The 18,284-nt window shown below is 40.6% G+C and overlaps 1 protein-coding gene across 1 annotated transcript in view; it reads left to right on the top strand.

The window, feature by feature from the left end:
• HS6ST1 (heparan sulfate 6-O-sulfotransferase 1) overlaps nucleotides 1-9,308 on the top strand; it is a 52,155-nt gene extending 42,847 nt beyond the window's left edge. The window contains exon 2 of the mRNA XM_053461014.1: nucleotides 8,287-9,308. Coding sequence (XP_053316989.1) covers nucleotides 8,287-8,995 — 709 coding nt within the window. The 3' untranslated portion in view covers nucleotides 8,996-9,308. The remainder of the gene's footprint in view (nucleotides 1-8,286) is intronic.
• The last annotated feature ends 8,976 nt before the right edge of the window (nucleotides 9,309-18,284 follow it).

Raw genomic sequence — 18,284 nt, 5'->3', positions numbered from 1 at the left:
TGCAGCAGCAGATAGCTGAGGTTGGCAACTTTTTAGTTGTTTTTGTTTTTTTTTCTTCTATTGGAATGAGAAGCATTTGAAATATTTTTTGTCTAAATATGGATGTTTACACCTTTCCAGAACTGCCTGGCAATGCCAGCTCAGTGTGTCTCACATGGAGAATACTCCATACCTTATAATCAGATTAGAATGTCTGGGATTCCCTAAAGAAGATGGATGATACAATCATAGTTAGAATTCCTGAAGCTGCTAATTGATGGTGTGCATGCTTGGGCTTATTTACGCATATGCCTTAAGACCCCAATGTGCTCAGGATTAAGGAAAGCTTCTTGCGTTTCGGTATGTTCAGTTTGCATGTACACACAGACGGCAGACTGACTGTTCCTTTTGAGTCTTTGCACCCTGTCCACCATGTATATCTGCGAACATTCAAACATTCTTTTGAAGTGTGATCTAAGTTAATCCTTACTAGCGAAAAATATTTTCCCCGCAAAGGCTGCATAACAGTCTTCGTTGAAATTCTGTGTTCCTTCCTTATCTTGATACCACAGTAGCCGTGTATTTAACACTTTAATAGGTTAAGTCGTATAGCTGTCAGTTGGTATAACAGTAAAGACATGTTTTGTTCTTGTTACGCTATACTTTACAGGAGGTTAGGTGGCTTTTGGCAGCCACATCTTGGTCCCATGCATCATTTGCTGAATGTCATCTGCAGATCTTTGTTGGCCAAATAGCCCCTGGGATTATACTTTTAACACAATGGACTGAGATAAAGACTAGCAGGTTTTATTCTTCAGTTACTGAACGTAAGCACTATGTTAAGCTATGCAAATATGCAACTTAGTTTCTAAAAACAGTAGGACCAACTTGTATACAAAACTGCTGTCCCCTCTGCTTGGATTCCAACATGTGCTAACTGGGGATGGATTTACTCTGCAGACACATAACATGCACAAATCAAGCGAAGGAAGGACTAGGCAGGGTTAACTTGAAGCCTTTCTTATTTTTTCCTCCTGTGTCGCCCCTGAACACAAAAACGGGGTGCACTTGGCACATGCCTGAATCCCACCTTGTATGCTGAATATTCACCTTCCTCCAGAACCTCCTGTTCTCTATCGTTTTGTTCCTGTGTATGACAAACCTTTTCCTTCAAGCCATTTTGCCAACTGGCACAACATCAATTTATGTTAGAAAATATTTATTCCTGCTGAAATAATCTAATCTCAGAACTATGTTTGACATCTGGCTGCTGCTAAATCCATAATTAGGACTCTGGGTGTGAGCGTCTCCACGGGATCTTCCCCTATAAAACACTAAATGTCTTCTACTTGGCTGTGTTTCTGCTCATTCTTCATCATGTTTACACTTGCCCACATACGTGTATCTTTTTGCTTGACCACTTCATGCCACTGCCCAACCATTAATGCCTATGTTTGATGTGGTGTTGTACTATTAGGCACTGTAGGTGGTAAGCATGGTTTACTTATGCAGAGGGGCATCCTTTTTTTGTGTGGCTTGCTCGGTCTCTGTAACTAAGACAGACTCCCTTCTTGCCTCCTAGAAGGAGGGATCATTTCAGGGGCCAGCCCTAGGTCTTTCCATGGTATGTTCATAGTTTTGTGAATACTGTGCCAAGAACACTGCTGTCAGCCCAAGTTTTCATCAAGAGCTCCCTTGTCACTAAAATAAATGGTCTACTTTCTGTACAGAATCCACATGCTTCTCTACACGGGAAAAAAAGGGGAGAATGCCAATAATACACGTTTGGCTCCAAATTGAGCGGTCTTAGTCTTGTAAAGTGCAAGACTGTATGTTCCTATAAACCAAAGATCATTCAATTCTACTTTTAAACTTTTTTAGTTACGTCTACCCAGATGAATCTAAGACAAGGCTGTATGTATGATCAATGGAGGTGAAGATCTTGGCCTGCCTTTGCTTTTTTCATGTGGTGGTACATGTGATCTGTAGAACAAGAATATATGTGTCCCTTATTATGAAGTTCCTTATTTCTAAAACCAAAAAAAAGGAAAATTAAAATAGTGTATACACTAGGGCTGAAACAACGAATCGATAAAATCGATAATAATCGATAACGGAAATCGTTGTCGACGATTTCCGTTATCGATTAATCGAGTGATCGATTCGTTGTTGGAGCACTCGGCTCCTTTTACTTACCTCCGCGAGCGTTCCCCGCTTCTGCTACACGCTCTGCAGTCTCCGCCTTCTAGCTACGTGACGGATGTGACGCGTTCCGGAGGTAAGTATTCTTCATGTCTATGTGCACAGATCGCACAGAGCCACTCGCACAGAGCGGTTCGCTCTGTGCGAGTGGCTCCATTCGCACAGAGCGGTTCGCTCTGTGCGAGTGGCTCCATTCGCACAGAGCGGTTCGCGGGGGTGGGGGTCCACGGTGGGGTGGGGGTCCACGGTGGGGTGGGGGTGGGGTTTCAGGGGATGCAGGGTGTGAGTGTGGGTGCAGGGCAGAGTGGGGGTGCAGGGCAGAGTGGGGGTGGGGGGTGCAGGGCAGGAGACTGGGTGCAGGGCAGAGTGGGGGTGGGGATGCAGGGTGTGAGTGTGGGTGCAGGGCAGAGTGGGAGACTGGGTGCAGGGCAGAGTGGGGGTGGGGATGCAGGGCAGGGTGTGAGTGTGGGTGCAGGGCAGAGTGGGTGCAGGGCAGAGTGTGAGTGTGGGGGCAGGGCTGGGTGCAGGGCAGAGTTGGAGACTGGGTGCAGGGGCACAGTGCAAAGTGCTGGGTGCAAAGTGCCAGGGCTGGCTGCAAAGTGCCAGGGCTGGGTGCAAAGTGCTGGTGCAAAGTGCTGAGTGCTGTGTACAAAGTGCTTGCTGGGTGCAAAGTGCCAGGGCTGGGGCAAAGTGCTGGGTGCAAAGTGCCAGGGCTGGGGCAAAGTGCTGGGTGCAAAGTGCCAGGGCTGGGGCAAAGTGCTGGATACAAAGTGCTGGGTGCAAAGTGCCAGGGCTGGGTGCAAAGTGCTGAGTGCTGGGTGCAAAGTGCTGAGTGCTGGGTGCAAAGTGCCAGGGCTGGGTGCAAAGTGCCAGGGCTGGGTGCAAAGTGCTGGGTGCAAAGTGCTGGGTGCAAAGTGCCAGGGCTGGGGCAAAGTTTCTTGAACAGTAATAGTCCACCTCTTTTCAGAATGTTTGGGGTTATTTTGTTTCATAAATATTGTGTTTGGGTTCTTGTACTTTGAAAATATTGTTTTTTATTACATCATAACAAAATAAGAATGTTAATGTAAATTTTAAGTTGTTTTTTAACATCCAGTTCATTAAATTCTTTTAAATAAACAAAAAATTTGCATATTGTTTTTTTTTTATCCGATTAATCGATTAATCGAAAAAATAATCGGCCAACTAATCGATTATTAAAATAATCGTTAGTTGCAGCCCTAGTATACACTGATCAACCATAACAATATGAGCACTGACAGGTGACGTGAATAAGACCGAAAATCTTATCATGGCATGGTCAGCGGGTGGGATATATTGGGCATCAAGTAAACATTTCGGCCTCAAAGTTGATGTGTTAGAAGCAGGGAAAATGTGTAAGGCTCTGAGCGACTTTGACAAAGGACTGCAGCTCTCTCTGCAGTGGTCAGTACCTATCAAAAGTGGTCCAAGGAAGGAAAAGCAGTGTGGGGGGGGCTGGGGCACTTGAAGGCTGGCTTATGTGGTCAAATCCAACAGATGAGCTACCAAATCTCAGGTTGCTGAAAAAGTTAATGCTGGATCTGATAGAGTTCTGAACACACAGAGCAGTTTTTTGCATACGGGGCTGCATTGCCACAGACCAGTCAGGGTGGCAATGCTGACCCCTGTCCACTGCCGAAAGCGCCTACAATGAGCACCTGAGCATAAAAACTGGACCATGGAAGAAGGTGGCTCGTTTATCTGGAGAACACACTGCACCGGGATGCATGCATGGAGGCCCCACCTCGCAACATACATGACTTAATTAATTATCTGCTGCTAACGTTTTGGTGTCCGATAACACAGCACACCTTCAGACGTCTAGTTGAGTCTATGCCTTAACGGGTCAGGTTGTTTTGGTGGCAAAATGGGGACCTACTAAATATTAGGCATGTGGTGATGGCTGATCGTTGTATTTTAAGATGACTGGATGGACATCTAATGAATTTCATATATATATATAAAAGAAAAAATGAGAATTGAGACAAGTAAAAGGTCTAGTTCATGGTATTGTTACTATGGAATGAAGAGTGCTCAGCCCGGTAGCCTAAAAAGCGCCAATCTTCAAATTTATCAAGTAAAAGAACCAACTGACAAAAATGTAACAAAAACAATGTTTCAAAAGCTTGGCTGGACACGTTTAACGTGTAGTTAAGAACTGCAGTGTTGTCAACGGCTTTTCAGTTTTGTCTAAAAGATGATGAGATGATGATGCTAAAATATACAAACCGGGATAAGATCTCTAAGTGAGGAATAAAGCGCCTAATCTCTTCTGGCAAATTGAGTAAGCATAGTATCTTTATTGGCTAATGACATGCATTAGCTAGAGCGCTTCCAAGACTCGAGCTAAAATAGTTGTATAAAACAGAGCTTAAATACCAGGAGACAGGAAGCCGTGGCTCCTAGAACAGTTTCTCCCCGACGCCTGAATGTGTTGGTTGTTTTATATACAGATCAATAATCGCTCGTTACTTATATATACATTTACCAAGCCCGTGGTGAAACATGCCTTAAAAGAAGACCTTCATAGTCTAAAAGCTTGCACTTTAACGCCAGTTTACTAATAAACCTTTCATCTTTACTAGTTAGATAATTTTCATGTACTTTTATAAATTTTATTTTAAGTTAGAAAGTATTGAGCAACCAATTAGATGATATGCATGCGTTTGATGTTGCGATTCATACGATAGTATCACGTTCTAGAAGAACGACTTGCGGAAGTGAATCATATGAAGACAAACACACACACACACACGTTCTTAACGCCCTCTTTAACCCCTTAAGGACAATGGGCGGTCCCTAAACCCATTGAAAACAATGCGTTTTGAGCACGTACATGTACGGGCTTTGTCATTGAGGGGTTAAAGAAAATACAAAATCAATAGCATATAGTAAATATTTCAATTTTGGAAGTGGGTTTCAACATGCCTGAATGAAACATTGGGTGAGTCAGTCTGGGTGTGTATAGCTTGTTTTGAAACTGAATACAATTTGATCTTAAGAGAAAAAATGATAATGGGTTGTGGGAAAAAATAGTTTAGGAACCTGGGAAGTAGTGCTCCGTTTAATGACCGGAAATTCAGAAAATCAAAGAACAAGCGCTAAATTTATATATAGTTTCATCTCTATGAGTTCCATTTCAAATGTAGTATATATATCAACTGATTTGAGATGGATAACCTTCCTCATAATTTAACCTGGTAATCAATGAGGTTTTATTTCAGACTTGATAATGTGTATTTTTTGTATCCTATAGTTAGTTATGCATTATTGATCTCTTTAATGGGAGACGGCAGTAGAAAAAAAACACGTTAAAGAGCTTCACATCCATGTATTCCAATTGGATATCACAAGTGAAACATAATATGCTTCACCAATACCGGTAATTTAAAAACTCTTCTTTGCTGAATCCCTCAGAGACCTTATGGGTATCCTATGGCTTAAAGTGCACATGATGCCTGGAGAGTCCCAATGAGGTTTTTTTTTAATTTTTTTTTTTATTATTTTACAATTATAACATTTGAGAAGATTTTTTGTATAATTTCATTTTGAAGAGTATGGCAAGGACTGAGCCCTTCTACAGAATCATGTAACTTTAACCCCTTACGGACAATGGGTTGTCCTTAAACACATTGAAACCAATGCATTGTGAGCCCATACATGTATGGGCTTTGTCATCAAGGGGTTAATGAAATAAATCTCAGGGGTGTACAAATAACTAAAGCAGTTGTCTCCTCCCCTCCCCCCACACACGGTAACTTTGCAAAGAATTCAGGAGCAAAGTGTTATTAAAATGCCGTATGATAACAGTGTTTGAGTTCTTGGTCACTTCGGTTGGAACTTTCTGATGCCGTTTGTTCTTTACGCTTTTCGGTTATCATGTTTAATTTACTAAGTGCCAACAGATCTGTCTGCCAGATAAAATGATGCTTTTCATGCAGCTGGAAATCTCCGTGCCAAGTTCAGGGTGCTCTGACATTCTTTGTCAGAATGTTGACCTTGAATCTCTCCCAAGTCACCTTGCAGCTGTTTTCTGGCATGTGGAGAATAGTTTACTGGTTTTTATTCTGTTGAAGAGGACAGGTGTTCGCTAGGACCAGTTCCAAATGGCATTTGCAGGCTTTGGGAAATTCTAAGTCTGCCTATTTACTGCCCCCGTTAGTAACGATCATGGCATTTTTATTAAGAGATGCATTTCTAATTAAATGGACAGAAAGATATTTGTATATTGCCTACATTCTGTGTAACGCGAATGACCTTTGTGTATATACATGTGCAAGTCCCATTCCACGGTGAAACTTCTTAAGGGCAAAATAGGCCAATCGTGACTCTATCAGGATCCTCCAAATCCCCATTTTGAGCATACGGTCACCAAATTGGTACACTTAGTAGCTATATAAAATATTTATAAATATGCGCACGTATAAAATGGCACATTTGGGAAGTTCGGCTAAACGCTTAAAAGGGCTGGTTTTTATGTCATCATCTGAGTATTGTTCTGCCAAAAATGCCACGATGTTAATCTGCTTTACTAATCATGAAGTCTTTTCACACCCTGCTTACTCAATCTTACATGAAACGTTGTTTTTTTTTTTTTTTTTTGAGTGTTAAAAATAGTCATTTTTTGCCATCATACATTGGATGATTAAAAATGCGTGTGTCAGCGGTGCAGGACCGTGCCCTCCCTGATCCTAATGTTCCCTCCTCATAGGTTTCCTCCTGGAAGCCGATAAATGTGCGATCTCAGCCACTTATATGCTTTTTACCCCGGTCACACTTGAGGTAATGTGGAAATATGATAATTAACTCTTCAGTACTCCAGCATACTGTGCATTTGTATAAGTGGCATTTAGCTAGGCGACACTTATAGGCGATTGCTTTTCTTCATCTTCTTACTGAAGTGGCGTTTCTTGTTCAGTCTCCAGGCTAAAATAGTAGGTAGGTGCAGACGCAAACCTGACTCGTTTCTGGAGTTAACATAGAAACGTAATTTGAAGAACCATTTCGCCCACTTTGTCTTCCCGTTTGTTTATTGCTTTAAAACAATAAATAATATTGGGCATCAGGATAGCTTAATGCATATTCCATTCATTTCTAAATTCTCTGTTTTTAGCCTCTACCAGGTATTGAGATTTTTCATTATGTCCCCAGAAATCTGTACTTTTTGATATTCAAGTGTAATCTGGTATTTTGCTTTTTAATTCTTTAAACAGCAACTGCATTTACCAATAATTGTCATCAACCCCCCCCCCCCGAAGAGCTTGTTGTAGAAATACTGCCCCAAAGTGTCCTCCTATGCTATCCAAGAGGGGGTCCCAGGTATGGAAGGGTTTTTTGGGATGACTGTGCTCTAGATCTTTAGTCGCACATATAGAACGTTGTGCTTCACTTTCCTCTTGGATTCGGTTTGTGGAAATTTCCCATGTTGGCTAGATATGCGTTTGTTTTGGCGGCAGTAGATGCGTAAGGCTGTTTTTATTTTCGTTCATTTTGGTATACACACCCGCTTACGCTCAAACGTTTAGTTGTACAGAGACTGTGATTCACACAGAAACGAGCCGATACTGCATAGGCACAGAGACTCCGCAGTCACACACGCTAATAAATACACACGTTTATTCACTATGCTGTTTACAAATTGCCACAAATACTCTCGGAATCACTGAGACGCAAACATAGGCGTCCTGATCAAAATTGTAAATGCTTTGATAATCAAATGTATTACAAGAGATCAGCCTCCTTTGAAATAAAAACTATTGTTTTGCTTCAGATGTTTGCTGGGAGGAGATTTAAGAATAAGTTAAATATTTTTACTCAATGTATCTGGAAAGACCCTAAAACCTGTGTTCTAAAAGTACCAAAAACAGATGGAGCAGCAGAGATTTTTGTATTCCCACTGGGGTTTCATTACAGAATCCACAAAATCCTCACTGTATTTGTGTTCCATTGTTATGCTGTATTTCATGGCTCTTAAGAGGCAAGATGGTTCTGCTTATCATCACTAGGTAGTCATTTTGTATATTGTGTTTTTTCTTTTTTAAAAAAAAACAAACTTATTTTGTGTTTTTCCCCCTTATTTTTTAGGAAATTTTACTACATCACATTACTAAGAGATCCCGTCTCTCGGTACCTGAGTGAGTGGAGACATGTTCAGCGAGGTGCAACCTGGAAGACCTCGCTTCACATGTGTGATGGGAGGACACCTACACCCGATGAATTGCCCTCTTGTTATGAAGGCACTGACTGGTCTGGGTGCACATTGCAAGAATTTATGGAGTGTCCTTACAATTTGGCAAACAATCGGCAAGTTAGAATGTTGGCAGACCTCAGCCTGGTGGGATGCTACAATATGTCTTTTATCCAAGAGAAAAAGCGAGCTCAGGTCCTTCTGGAGAGTGCCAAGAAAAACTTAAAGGATATGGCCTTTTTTGGTCTCACAGAGTTCCAGAGAAAAACTCAGTATCTTTTTGAGCGGACTTTCCACCTCAAATTCATAAGACCTTTCATGCAATACAACAACACCAGGGCTGGTGGGGTTGACTTGGACAATGGCACTATCCAAAGGATTGAGGAGCTTAATGATTTGGACATGCAACTGTACGACTATGCAAAGGATCTTTTCCAACAGCGCTACCAATTTAAAAGGCAAATGGAAAGAATGGAGCAACGGAAGAAAAATCGCGAGGAAAGACTTCTTCAACGGTCCAATGAGGCATTTGCCAAAGAAGAGGCAGAGGACCAAGTGCGTTGGCCAACAGAAGACTACATGAGCCATATTATAGAGAAGTGGTGAAGCAAGATGGACTTTTATACTACTTTGGGAAACTGTGTTCACGTTTGTTTTTCTGTATTATATACAAAAATGAAATTTGACTTTTTTTATTTAAAGTTTGTAGCGCAGAGCTTTTAGTAACTTCATTCTTAAGTAGGATGAAAAGCTCTTATGTAAGATAGCGAGAAAGGGATTACAAACTTTACTGTGTAGAATGTTTTTGGCCTTCTTGAGTCAATGAGGGATATAAACTAGTGACAGTGGTATGCTTAATAATTAAAAACGACTATACATTCTATAGCAACACACGCCTAGAATAAAATTTTCACATAAATGTGTTTTTTATTTATTAGCGTTTTTTTTTTTTCTCAAAACATTTAACGGGTAAGCTATCACTTCAAACATGTGTAAATAATTTTGTAATATTCAATTCTATTTTGGTTAATCTAGTGTTAATAATATGTAGCTGTTTCCCTTTATATTATGAATGTCGATTCACTGTCTTATGGACCAAAACTCATGCTTGCTTAACCCATGTGTGATTTGGGGAGTTGTGAAAATTAGCTCCCCTGGTCCCACATACTGTTGCGTAATATAAACACACACACACACACACACACACACACACACACACACTACAATAAACCTAGTGAGAACATTACTGCTAGAGATCAAAGCCGGTTAATAACACGCATTTTGGTTCCTTTCCGTTTTTGAGGAAGCAGTTTTTCAGTGGGTAATCTGAGCACCTCTTGAGCAGGAGGTTGCTGTAAGGCTTGGCAAGAATTGGGGCAAAAAAAAATGTGAAGGAAAACTGCCTTCAACTGCATGGTAACAAAAGTGCATTTTAAGTCAGGTATCCGGTTTGGTTTAAGGAAGAATGCTTTTATGTATCATCTCTTTTAAGAAAGCATTTTGTTTTAAACATTTATGCTGTCATTGGTTTCACAGTAATATGTCACTTTTATTTTAAAGGAGAGTGAACTTGATATCTGTCTCTTTGCTTCATTTTGTTTTATTAAACATCTCACTGTTGCTAGTATTGCCTTAGCTGGTGCACACATTTATTTAAGCTGCATAGAAACTTGCAATGACTCCTAAACCTCAAGGGTGCAGCGCCTCCTAGTGGCATAGATTGGAATTGTAAAAGACTAAAGCACTTAATTTCTCTGGGATTTGGAAGTGTGTTTGCGTATTACTGTGCGTCTATCAAATACCGAACCAGCTGAACTCAGTTTAGCCAGACTAAACCAAAATCAATGGGCTTTGTTTAAAATCACATGCCTAATTTAATAGAAGGCTTAAATATTTGGCTCTATTTCATGTGATTTTGTTCATCTTGCTGTATTCAACAAGAAATGTGAGATTTGCTCATAATAAATAAAAATGTAATTTATTTAAATGAGCATGCAGAAATATTTAGATGTAGTTTAAGAACCTCGATTTCCATCAGCGTGTCTCCAAATGTTTTAGATTGTGTTTCTTTGGAGACACGTCAATCCTTTAACATCATGTCTTGTTCTGCTTCTCTGCCAACCCATTCCCACACCTACCCTGTACCTTATCCTCTTACCCTTCAACATTCAAAAGCAGTCTGCGGTGATTCGCTCTTCCCTACTTTTCTGATACCAAATTACCAATGACTCTGTCATACTCAGTACATTTTAAGCCATGTAAATCACTGTGAAACACTCTCCTCATATTGCTTTAATAAACTAAAACTTTATGCATATATGGTTTTAGTGTAGCTGAATTATTCATATTTTAGTGTTTTGTTTGGATGAATCCCTCCATTAATGGTGTATAAGTCCGGAAAGAGGAGGCACGGTACTAAGTACAGTAGTTATTATGAACTATGAATCCGTTGGGAATGGAGGTCCCTGTCCCACAGAAGGTATACATCTGTGTCTACAGGGATCCGTGTGCATGCTGTTCAACTACACATGTGAGTCTCAAAGCTATCATGATAGAATCCTTTTTATCGGGCCAACGTACCATGTCAAATGGTTAAATATACAACTTAACCTTTCAATGCCATTGCTGGGCAGGAACGCATGTAACGTATTTGTCATAGAAAAATGAATTAATGGGGTTTATTCATTATGAAGAGCCAACATTATCAATTTACTACAGGGTTAAGGGCTGAGCTGTCCCAAGGGGCCACCCCTTTGTGAAGACGAGACTTATTGGGGTCATTTACAATAGTCCTGTTGACAGGCCCACGCTCAAGGCGAGTAGTGTGTGTAAGTGTTTTGCGTGTGTGAATTCCTATGGGGATGAGGAGAGGACAGGGAGCCACTTGGATTTACATACCCTCCAGGCCAGAAGGTGCCAATTCAGTATAATTATCATCATCATGACAGACTAAGACCCTGCTTGCACACATACAATTTATTATGTATTATTCAGTGTTTTGCAACAAAATCATGCAGATTTAACTGTTTTACAGGATCAGCCAAGCTCTTTCTGAAACAGAAGCTCGCTGGTGTTGGCCCTTCTTAGTGAAGGAGCTGAAACGCAACACTCCTGTCACTTCCCCCTTCAGTGAATAAACTACAATGAGCCAAGAAGATATCTGCTCTCAAAATTCATTACCTATGGTTCAAATTTACTTTTTAGATCAAGCTGTGAATTAAAATTTTTTCCCTTTAATACAACAGTCTCTGTGCAGCCCCTTAAGGTTGTGAAGAGCCAAGCAGGTACAGAGCCGGGCAAACACACGTTATTAGTCTGAGCGGGGCTTCCAAAAATAAGCTCAATGTATTTATCCAGCCCAAAAGGGCAGAGGTGTGGGAAGCGCAAGAACAGCCGGCAGTCCAAGGGTTTGTTGCAACAGGGTTAGAATGCCTAGTTGCAATGGCTGGCCACATTCAAACTAAATGCAGTTTAAAAGGGGCATTCAGGCATAACCAGGGTCAAAACTGTGACTGCATGTTACATATCAGAGGACCGTAGGACATAATCACTACCCAGCATTGATAAATTAGGTGGGAGGTAATGGGACACCTGCCGCCAAGGTGCCAGATTATCCTAGATTTGTACATATCCCAATAACTTTTGTTATGTGGAAAGTAATGGAATTGATTTGACAATGCAGTCCCTTTTATACACAACAATTGCAGTACTCCCCAGAGTTTGCAAAAACAAGATTGTAATCACTTTTCAGTCTGTGATTTTGAAAGACAGTGAGTAGTAAATTCCCTGGGCATTGCATCTGGAGTTGGAAACGCATTCAGCTGGAATAAAAGGAAACAAGCAGAAAAACAGGGTCATTTCAAGAACTAGCAGAGCTGTTACGCTAAGGATTTCTATAGGGAGCTGCCATGCTGCTTATATCTTCATCCGAAAACAGCGGGTTTTTAGCCACATACCAAAGTAAATCTGGTGCTATAACCGTGCAAAGACCACAAGCAGACCAAGGACTTGTAAAACGGAATAATTACATAAAGGGCACGGATATTTGTATGGCACGATCCATTTACTAGCATTGTACACTAAATGGATTTTATGCTAGGGAGCATGGGGGGGCTTGAGAAAATGCAAGCCTAGGGTCCGATCAATATTAAAGACAGCCCTGCATTCTAATAGTTGAGTACTCCCATGATGCTTAGCATACCAGACTGACATCAGAAATGTAGTCTCAACAGCTGGAGTATTAACTAAGCTGCAATACATGTTTGAGATATACTACCTTGTGTCTGCAGCATGCAAACTGTGTCTCTTCCCAGGCGGTGGACTTTGTGTCTAGGAAGGAGACCAGCTAGAGGGTGAGGAAAAAAGCAGACCCAACCACTCTGTCAGCACTGGGGTGTACAGAATTAAAAGCTTATTTGCTACATTCCCATGACTACAAGGTGTTTTTTCTGCTCTATATGTCTAGTTAACCTACCCTTAAGAGCCTACTGTTTCTCCCTCCCCTGCTGCTACCCCACTGGGTAAGTGCCACTCCGGACATCATGGTTTTGAGATCTGTAAGTGCTATTGAAGTAAGGGACTCAAAATACCAAATTTTGAAAACATGGCAGTTTTGCCAACAAATATGTGCACCAATAACTGCCAAAATAAATTAAAATCCTAGACATATGAGGTATAACCAAACTCAGGACAAATATATCAATATTATTTTTCTTTGTTGTAAAAGAAAAAAACTTTTTCATATTAAGTTATTTTAAAGCATTATAAAGATAAATATGTTTAAAAAAGAAAAAACGCCCTATTTGTCCTGAAGAAGAAAAAAACCAACATTGAATTTGCGTGGGTTCATTAAATGAGGAAGAGGGAGATTAAAGTTGTACCAATGACATAGCCGAAATATAGGAGGGCGAATGATGCGGCAAGCTGTACCAAAAGTAGGTAGAAAACAATGCTGTGGAAGGGGACAAGCTTAGTATAGAGAGGCAGAACAGACTGATAGTGAAGAACATCTCTTATTGGGAGCAAGAGATTGGTGAGGACCAGACAGGAAAGGGTGGAAGGAGCTGGAGATGTGTATGGGGATTGAAATGTACGACTTGATGGCAAGAAACAGTGGGTAGGGAGTAGAATCACAAGACTGCTTGATACTACTCTATACCAGGCCTTAGAAACGGTTCTTCTTATTTCCAAAGATGTCTTCATGTTTATGTCACATCAAATTGTTGAACAGTTTTACCGGTCTGTCTTCAGCAGTTTCCTTCTGGTGTAACTTCTGTCTCTAAGGGCTTTTGCTTTTTCAGTACTGTGTTCTGCTGCATACCTTGATTTCTCTAGAGGAGCTTCCCTCCTGCTGATAAGTGCCTGTCTTTCCAACTCTTTATGCAGCACCGTCTAAGGACAAGAAGACTGAGCGGGTGCTACAGAAGGTGCAGAAACAATTTAGGGGCAATCTACAGCTTTAAGGGTGAATATGGGTGGTGGGGAAAACAAGGTGTTTTGTCTTCATTTGTATTTTGGTTTTCCTATAAATAAAAATGCAAAAGAGGCCGAGATCAGTAATTTAATCAGCATTCTGTAGTGGAAAAATACAATGTTTTATTTTAGAATAGCAGCTACAATTGATAGGAGTAGAGTAAAGTGAAAAGCAAAAGACTGGCAGGTGTTAGAGCTTTGTTGGGGAGATTATGGTGGGTAGGACAAGCCATCACTGTTGGCTTGTATTTCTACCTATGCACTACTCTTTTTCTTCCTTTCTGTCCCTATCTAAAACGTTACACTTTTCTGGTATATCTCTGCATCACTCTTCTGGTTAGCAGTTTTCTGGCAGCCCCCCAAAAATTTCCTCTCTCACTCCTGGTTTCATTCACCCCAATTTTTGTAGTATTTGGACCAGGCAAGAGGTATATCCACTGGGACTCCATGGCTGTCCATGTTACTAAACTTAAAGTGGACCCAGGAGCCCAGTGTCAAATTCTCTTATGGGGCAGTAATTAGAATTCTTTTTTAACTTGTAATCCACCTACCCCATATGTAAAATACATGTATAGTATGGTTGTTGTCTAGATATGTGTTCTTATTTTGGCACTTATGTTTACACCTGTGCACAGCCACTGAGCTGCAAGTTGTAAAGGATTTTCTTTATTTGTTACATAAAAGTTGTTTTTGGCAAGTACTTACAACTGCCACATAGTTTATACAACAACAAATCCATTACTTTTAGATTAAATAAAAGTAAGGAAAATGTGTAATGTGTTGGGGGAAATGAAAAGCTCCTTAAACTTTGTGTTGTTTTGACATTTAACCTTCATTAGAAATTAAGGATTAACATTCTGTAGAGTACAGTCCATGTTTAGTCTAAGTGGAACAACACCTTGAGCAGCAAAATTGTGTAAACTTAGACACATTAGGTATCTACTTCCTCCCCAATTTCCTTTTCTTCAATTTCCCTCCCACCCTTTCCTGATTTCCCATATTGTCCATTTCCTTCCGTAATGTCCTTCTGACCTTGCTTGTAAACGTCTGGGTCAAATATGAAATCACTCATATTTTGAAGCCAAAAAATAAAAACAGTTTGATAATTTTTCTTGGCAACTATATAAACCTACTTTTCAAATATATTAGTTAAGAATCTAGTAAATGAATGTGTATATGTACTTGTGTGGGCGTTTGTGTGTATTAGCAGGCCTGTGTAAGTGTTTGGGGGGCAAAGAAGGCACAGGCACGCTGTTTGGGAACAGAAATGGCACAAGCAGGCTTTTTGGTGGCAAAGATAGGCTGTTTGGTAGCAATGACAAGCTGTCAGGTGGCTCAGATGGCACAGGTAGGCTGTTTATGGGCAAAGACGGCGCAGGCAGGCTGTTTAGGGGCACTGACAAGTGGTTTGATGGTAACGATGGCACAGGTAGGCTGTTCGGGAGCAACAACAAGCTGTTGGGTGGCATAGATGGCACTGACAAGCTGTTGTCTGTGTTATCTTTACCACCCAACAGCTTGTCAGTGCCATCTTTGCCACCTAACAGCTTGCTGTTGCTCCCAAACAGCCTACCTGTGTCATTGTTGCATCCAAACCGCTTGTCAATGCCCCTAAGCAGCCTGCCTCTCATCAGGAGACCATTATGCTCCATCTAGTGAACTCATAGCCAAACACTGAAGAACACACATCCACTCCCCATACTCTCAAGAACACAACAAACAGAAATACACACACACACTCAAACCCTTACAAAACTCACAGCGCATGCAGACCCACAAGAACACAACTCACAGAGACAAGTACTCGCATAATTCACAGAACTTGCAAACACAACTCACAGGCCACCACTTGTACAACAACAGGCACTCACACAATTCACATACAGAAAGGAACACTCACTCTCAGAGACAGACACTAGCAACTCGGAGCAAATTGAACACCAGTCTATTTTCATAGTGCTATTATTGTGTAGCTCATATTTGTGGGTGACCACATTTTTTACAGCCCCCCATACTACATTAGATCCCCCAGTTACCACCAGCGTGCCCTTACTGTCTTCACCCCCCCATCTAGGGTGACCACATTGGTCATGTTTTCCAGATCATTTTCACATGTTGCTGACATGTAAAGTGCTGCACTGAAGCGTGTGGGATGTATAAACTCATGGAAAAGAAACAACGACTCGGTACTCATACATTTCACACGCAGACAAGTGGAACTTCACACATGCTGGTTAGCATCATGCTCAAATGATATATGTCCTGGAAAACATGTCCAGTGTGGCCACTCTACCCTAACCTTCCATAAACCTCACAACTTATTACAACGAACATTGATCACACTTCACCACACTGATGCAAACCCTCACCACCATCAACCACGTTTTCACAAATTCACACTGAGAACCACCCAAATACCGCATAAACACTCAGTATTGCATGCAGTATTCTCACTCACGCATCACACATCTCAGCGACATACACGCAGACTAAATTTGCATGTCATAGTGTGACTTCTCATCTCGCCGCCTTTCTGTAAATATTATATATATATTTGTTAATGTGATTCCTGTTGCAGTCAGTTTTGTGCTTTATAGTATGTGCTGTCAACTTCATGGACTGCATGTGCCATCTACACACATGTCATCTAATATTATTTATTCTTTTATATAGCGCCATACAATGGGTGAACACAACAAGTAGTATACAACATAACAATTTGACTCACAGAAACAACACAACGAGTATGCATGCGTCTGCACTAGATGATATGTAACATGGACTCCAAAAAAGATTTAAAATCAAGCTGGAATTTGTCTTTAATGGCTCGTTCTTCGGCTTTAGCAAACGCACCTCCACTTGGCTGTGCTGGTGTAACGCTGCATTGGTATGGCAATTAGGAGAAAACACTTTTGGAGAGCGCTTTCAGGAATGTAAGTCCTCCCCTTCTGTTGCTGCAGGTACTCGGAACAGAAGAAAATGAGCAAGAAACAGTGATGCTTTCAGTCAAAGATATTTTGGTTTATATACTAATGTAGTTAATGGTAACCCCCGGCCGTGAGCTGCATAAAATTCCCTACAGCAACTCTCGCTCGCAGCCAATTTCTGATTAGTGTCCAAAGGCACGATGTACGTTCAGATATACGCTGCCTACGGTACGGTGATGTGAGGGATAATGCTGAGCAGGGTGCGGCACAGGGAGACTTGTGAATCATACAGGTTCCTGTTAATTGAAGGACGGGCTTTATTGTACTTTATTGTCCTTCTGTTTGACCATTTTATATTTGCTCTTTATATGAATAGTCCGCATCCTTAAGAGCCATAAATGTAAGGGTGGGATATTTCTAAAATATATCTTCTGCCATTTCTCCCAAATCTTACATTTTACAATTAAATACACTAAATGAACCCATGGAATGACATTTAAAGATTGAAATACTATATATGGATTGGAAGCCCACTTTATCCTAATACTACAGGAGCAGTCACTTTACCTTCCTCTTCACATCATCATTATTTCTCTCCATAAAATTCTCTCTTCTCTGTTGTTGACTTTTTTCTGTGGGTGTCATATTTAAGTGGTCAGTGTTGTAAATACCGATTACGTAAATCAGAAAAGAATAAGCATACACGAGGTATTGGATTGTTGTCCTTAGTTTATGGTTTTCCTTTTGTGAATAACATGCAGTAAAGCCACTCTACACTTCAGTTGAATGTCACATTTCCAAGCACACTTATGCAACCAGGTTATTGTGAGGTTTTTTTGGCAATTAAATTGTTCACATTATAGGTCACATTAAAGGTGGAAAAAGTTCTGACATGATTTATCTTGGTCTCATTCTTTAACATCACAATAACCTGGCATTTTAACAAGGGTGTGTAGACTTTTTATATCCACTGTATCTTATTGGGGTACAAAGGATGTTTTAACTGTATAATGCTAAATGTATACATTTGATCATGATTGTTAGGTAAAGGAAAGGGAAGAAACATAATCATTATTTTCGACCCAAATTACAAGGTTTTCAATGTGAAACAGAGAAGGCAACATAGAGCATTATCATTATTATAAAATGAAATACTTGATCTCTATCGCCATCTGCTGATGAATTGCAAGTATTGCGTGCATTAATAGGATGCCCGGGACATTCCTAGTGTAAAGCAACTAAGACACAACACTCCTATCAACACTCACTTCACTGGGATGCGAACACTGCCACTGGATACACTCATGTTATCTGTAATATATTTCCTGGGAACAAAAAGTTTATTGGTTCAGATAATATCATGATTGGCACAAAGATATTCTTGGATAGCTCTGACTAGTCTTTGAATTTTCACAGTAAAGGGACACGTTATACATGTTTCCGTCCATCATTTATTATTCAAACTGTGTTCAAACTCACAAATAAAACTTTTGGGC

The sequence above is a fragment of the Spea bombifrons genome, chromosome 3, assembly GCF_027358695.1.
Source record: "Spea bombifrons isolate aSpeBom1 chromosome 3, aSpeBom1.2.pri, whole genome shotgun sequence".
NCBI lineage: Eukaryota > Metazoa > Chordata > Amphibia > Anura > Pelobatidae > Spea > Spea bombifrons.
The sequence above is the reverse complement of the archived record's forward strand: the minus strand, read 5'-3'. Positions and strand labels throughout refer to the sequence as shown.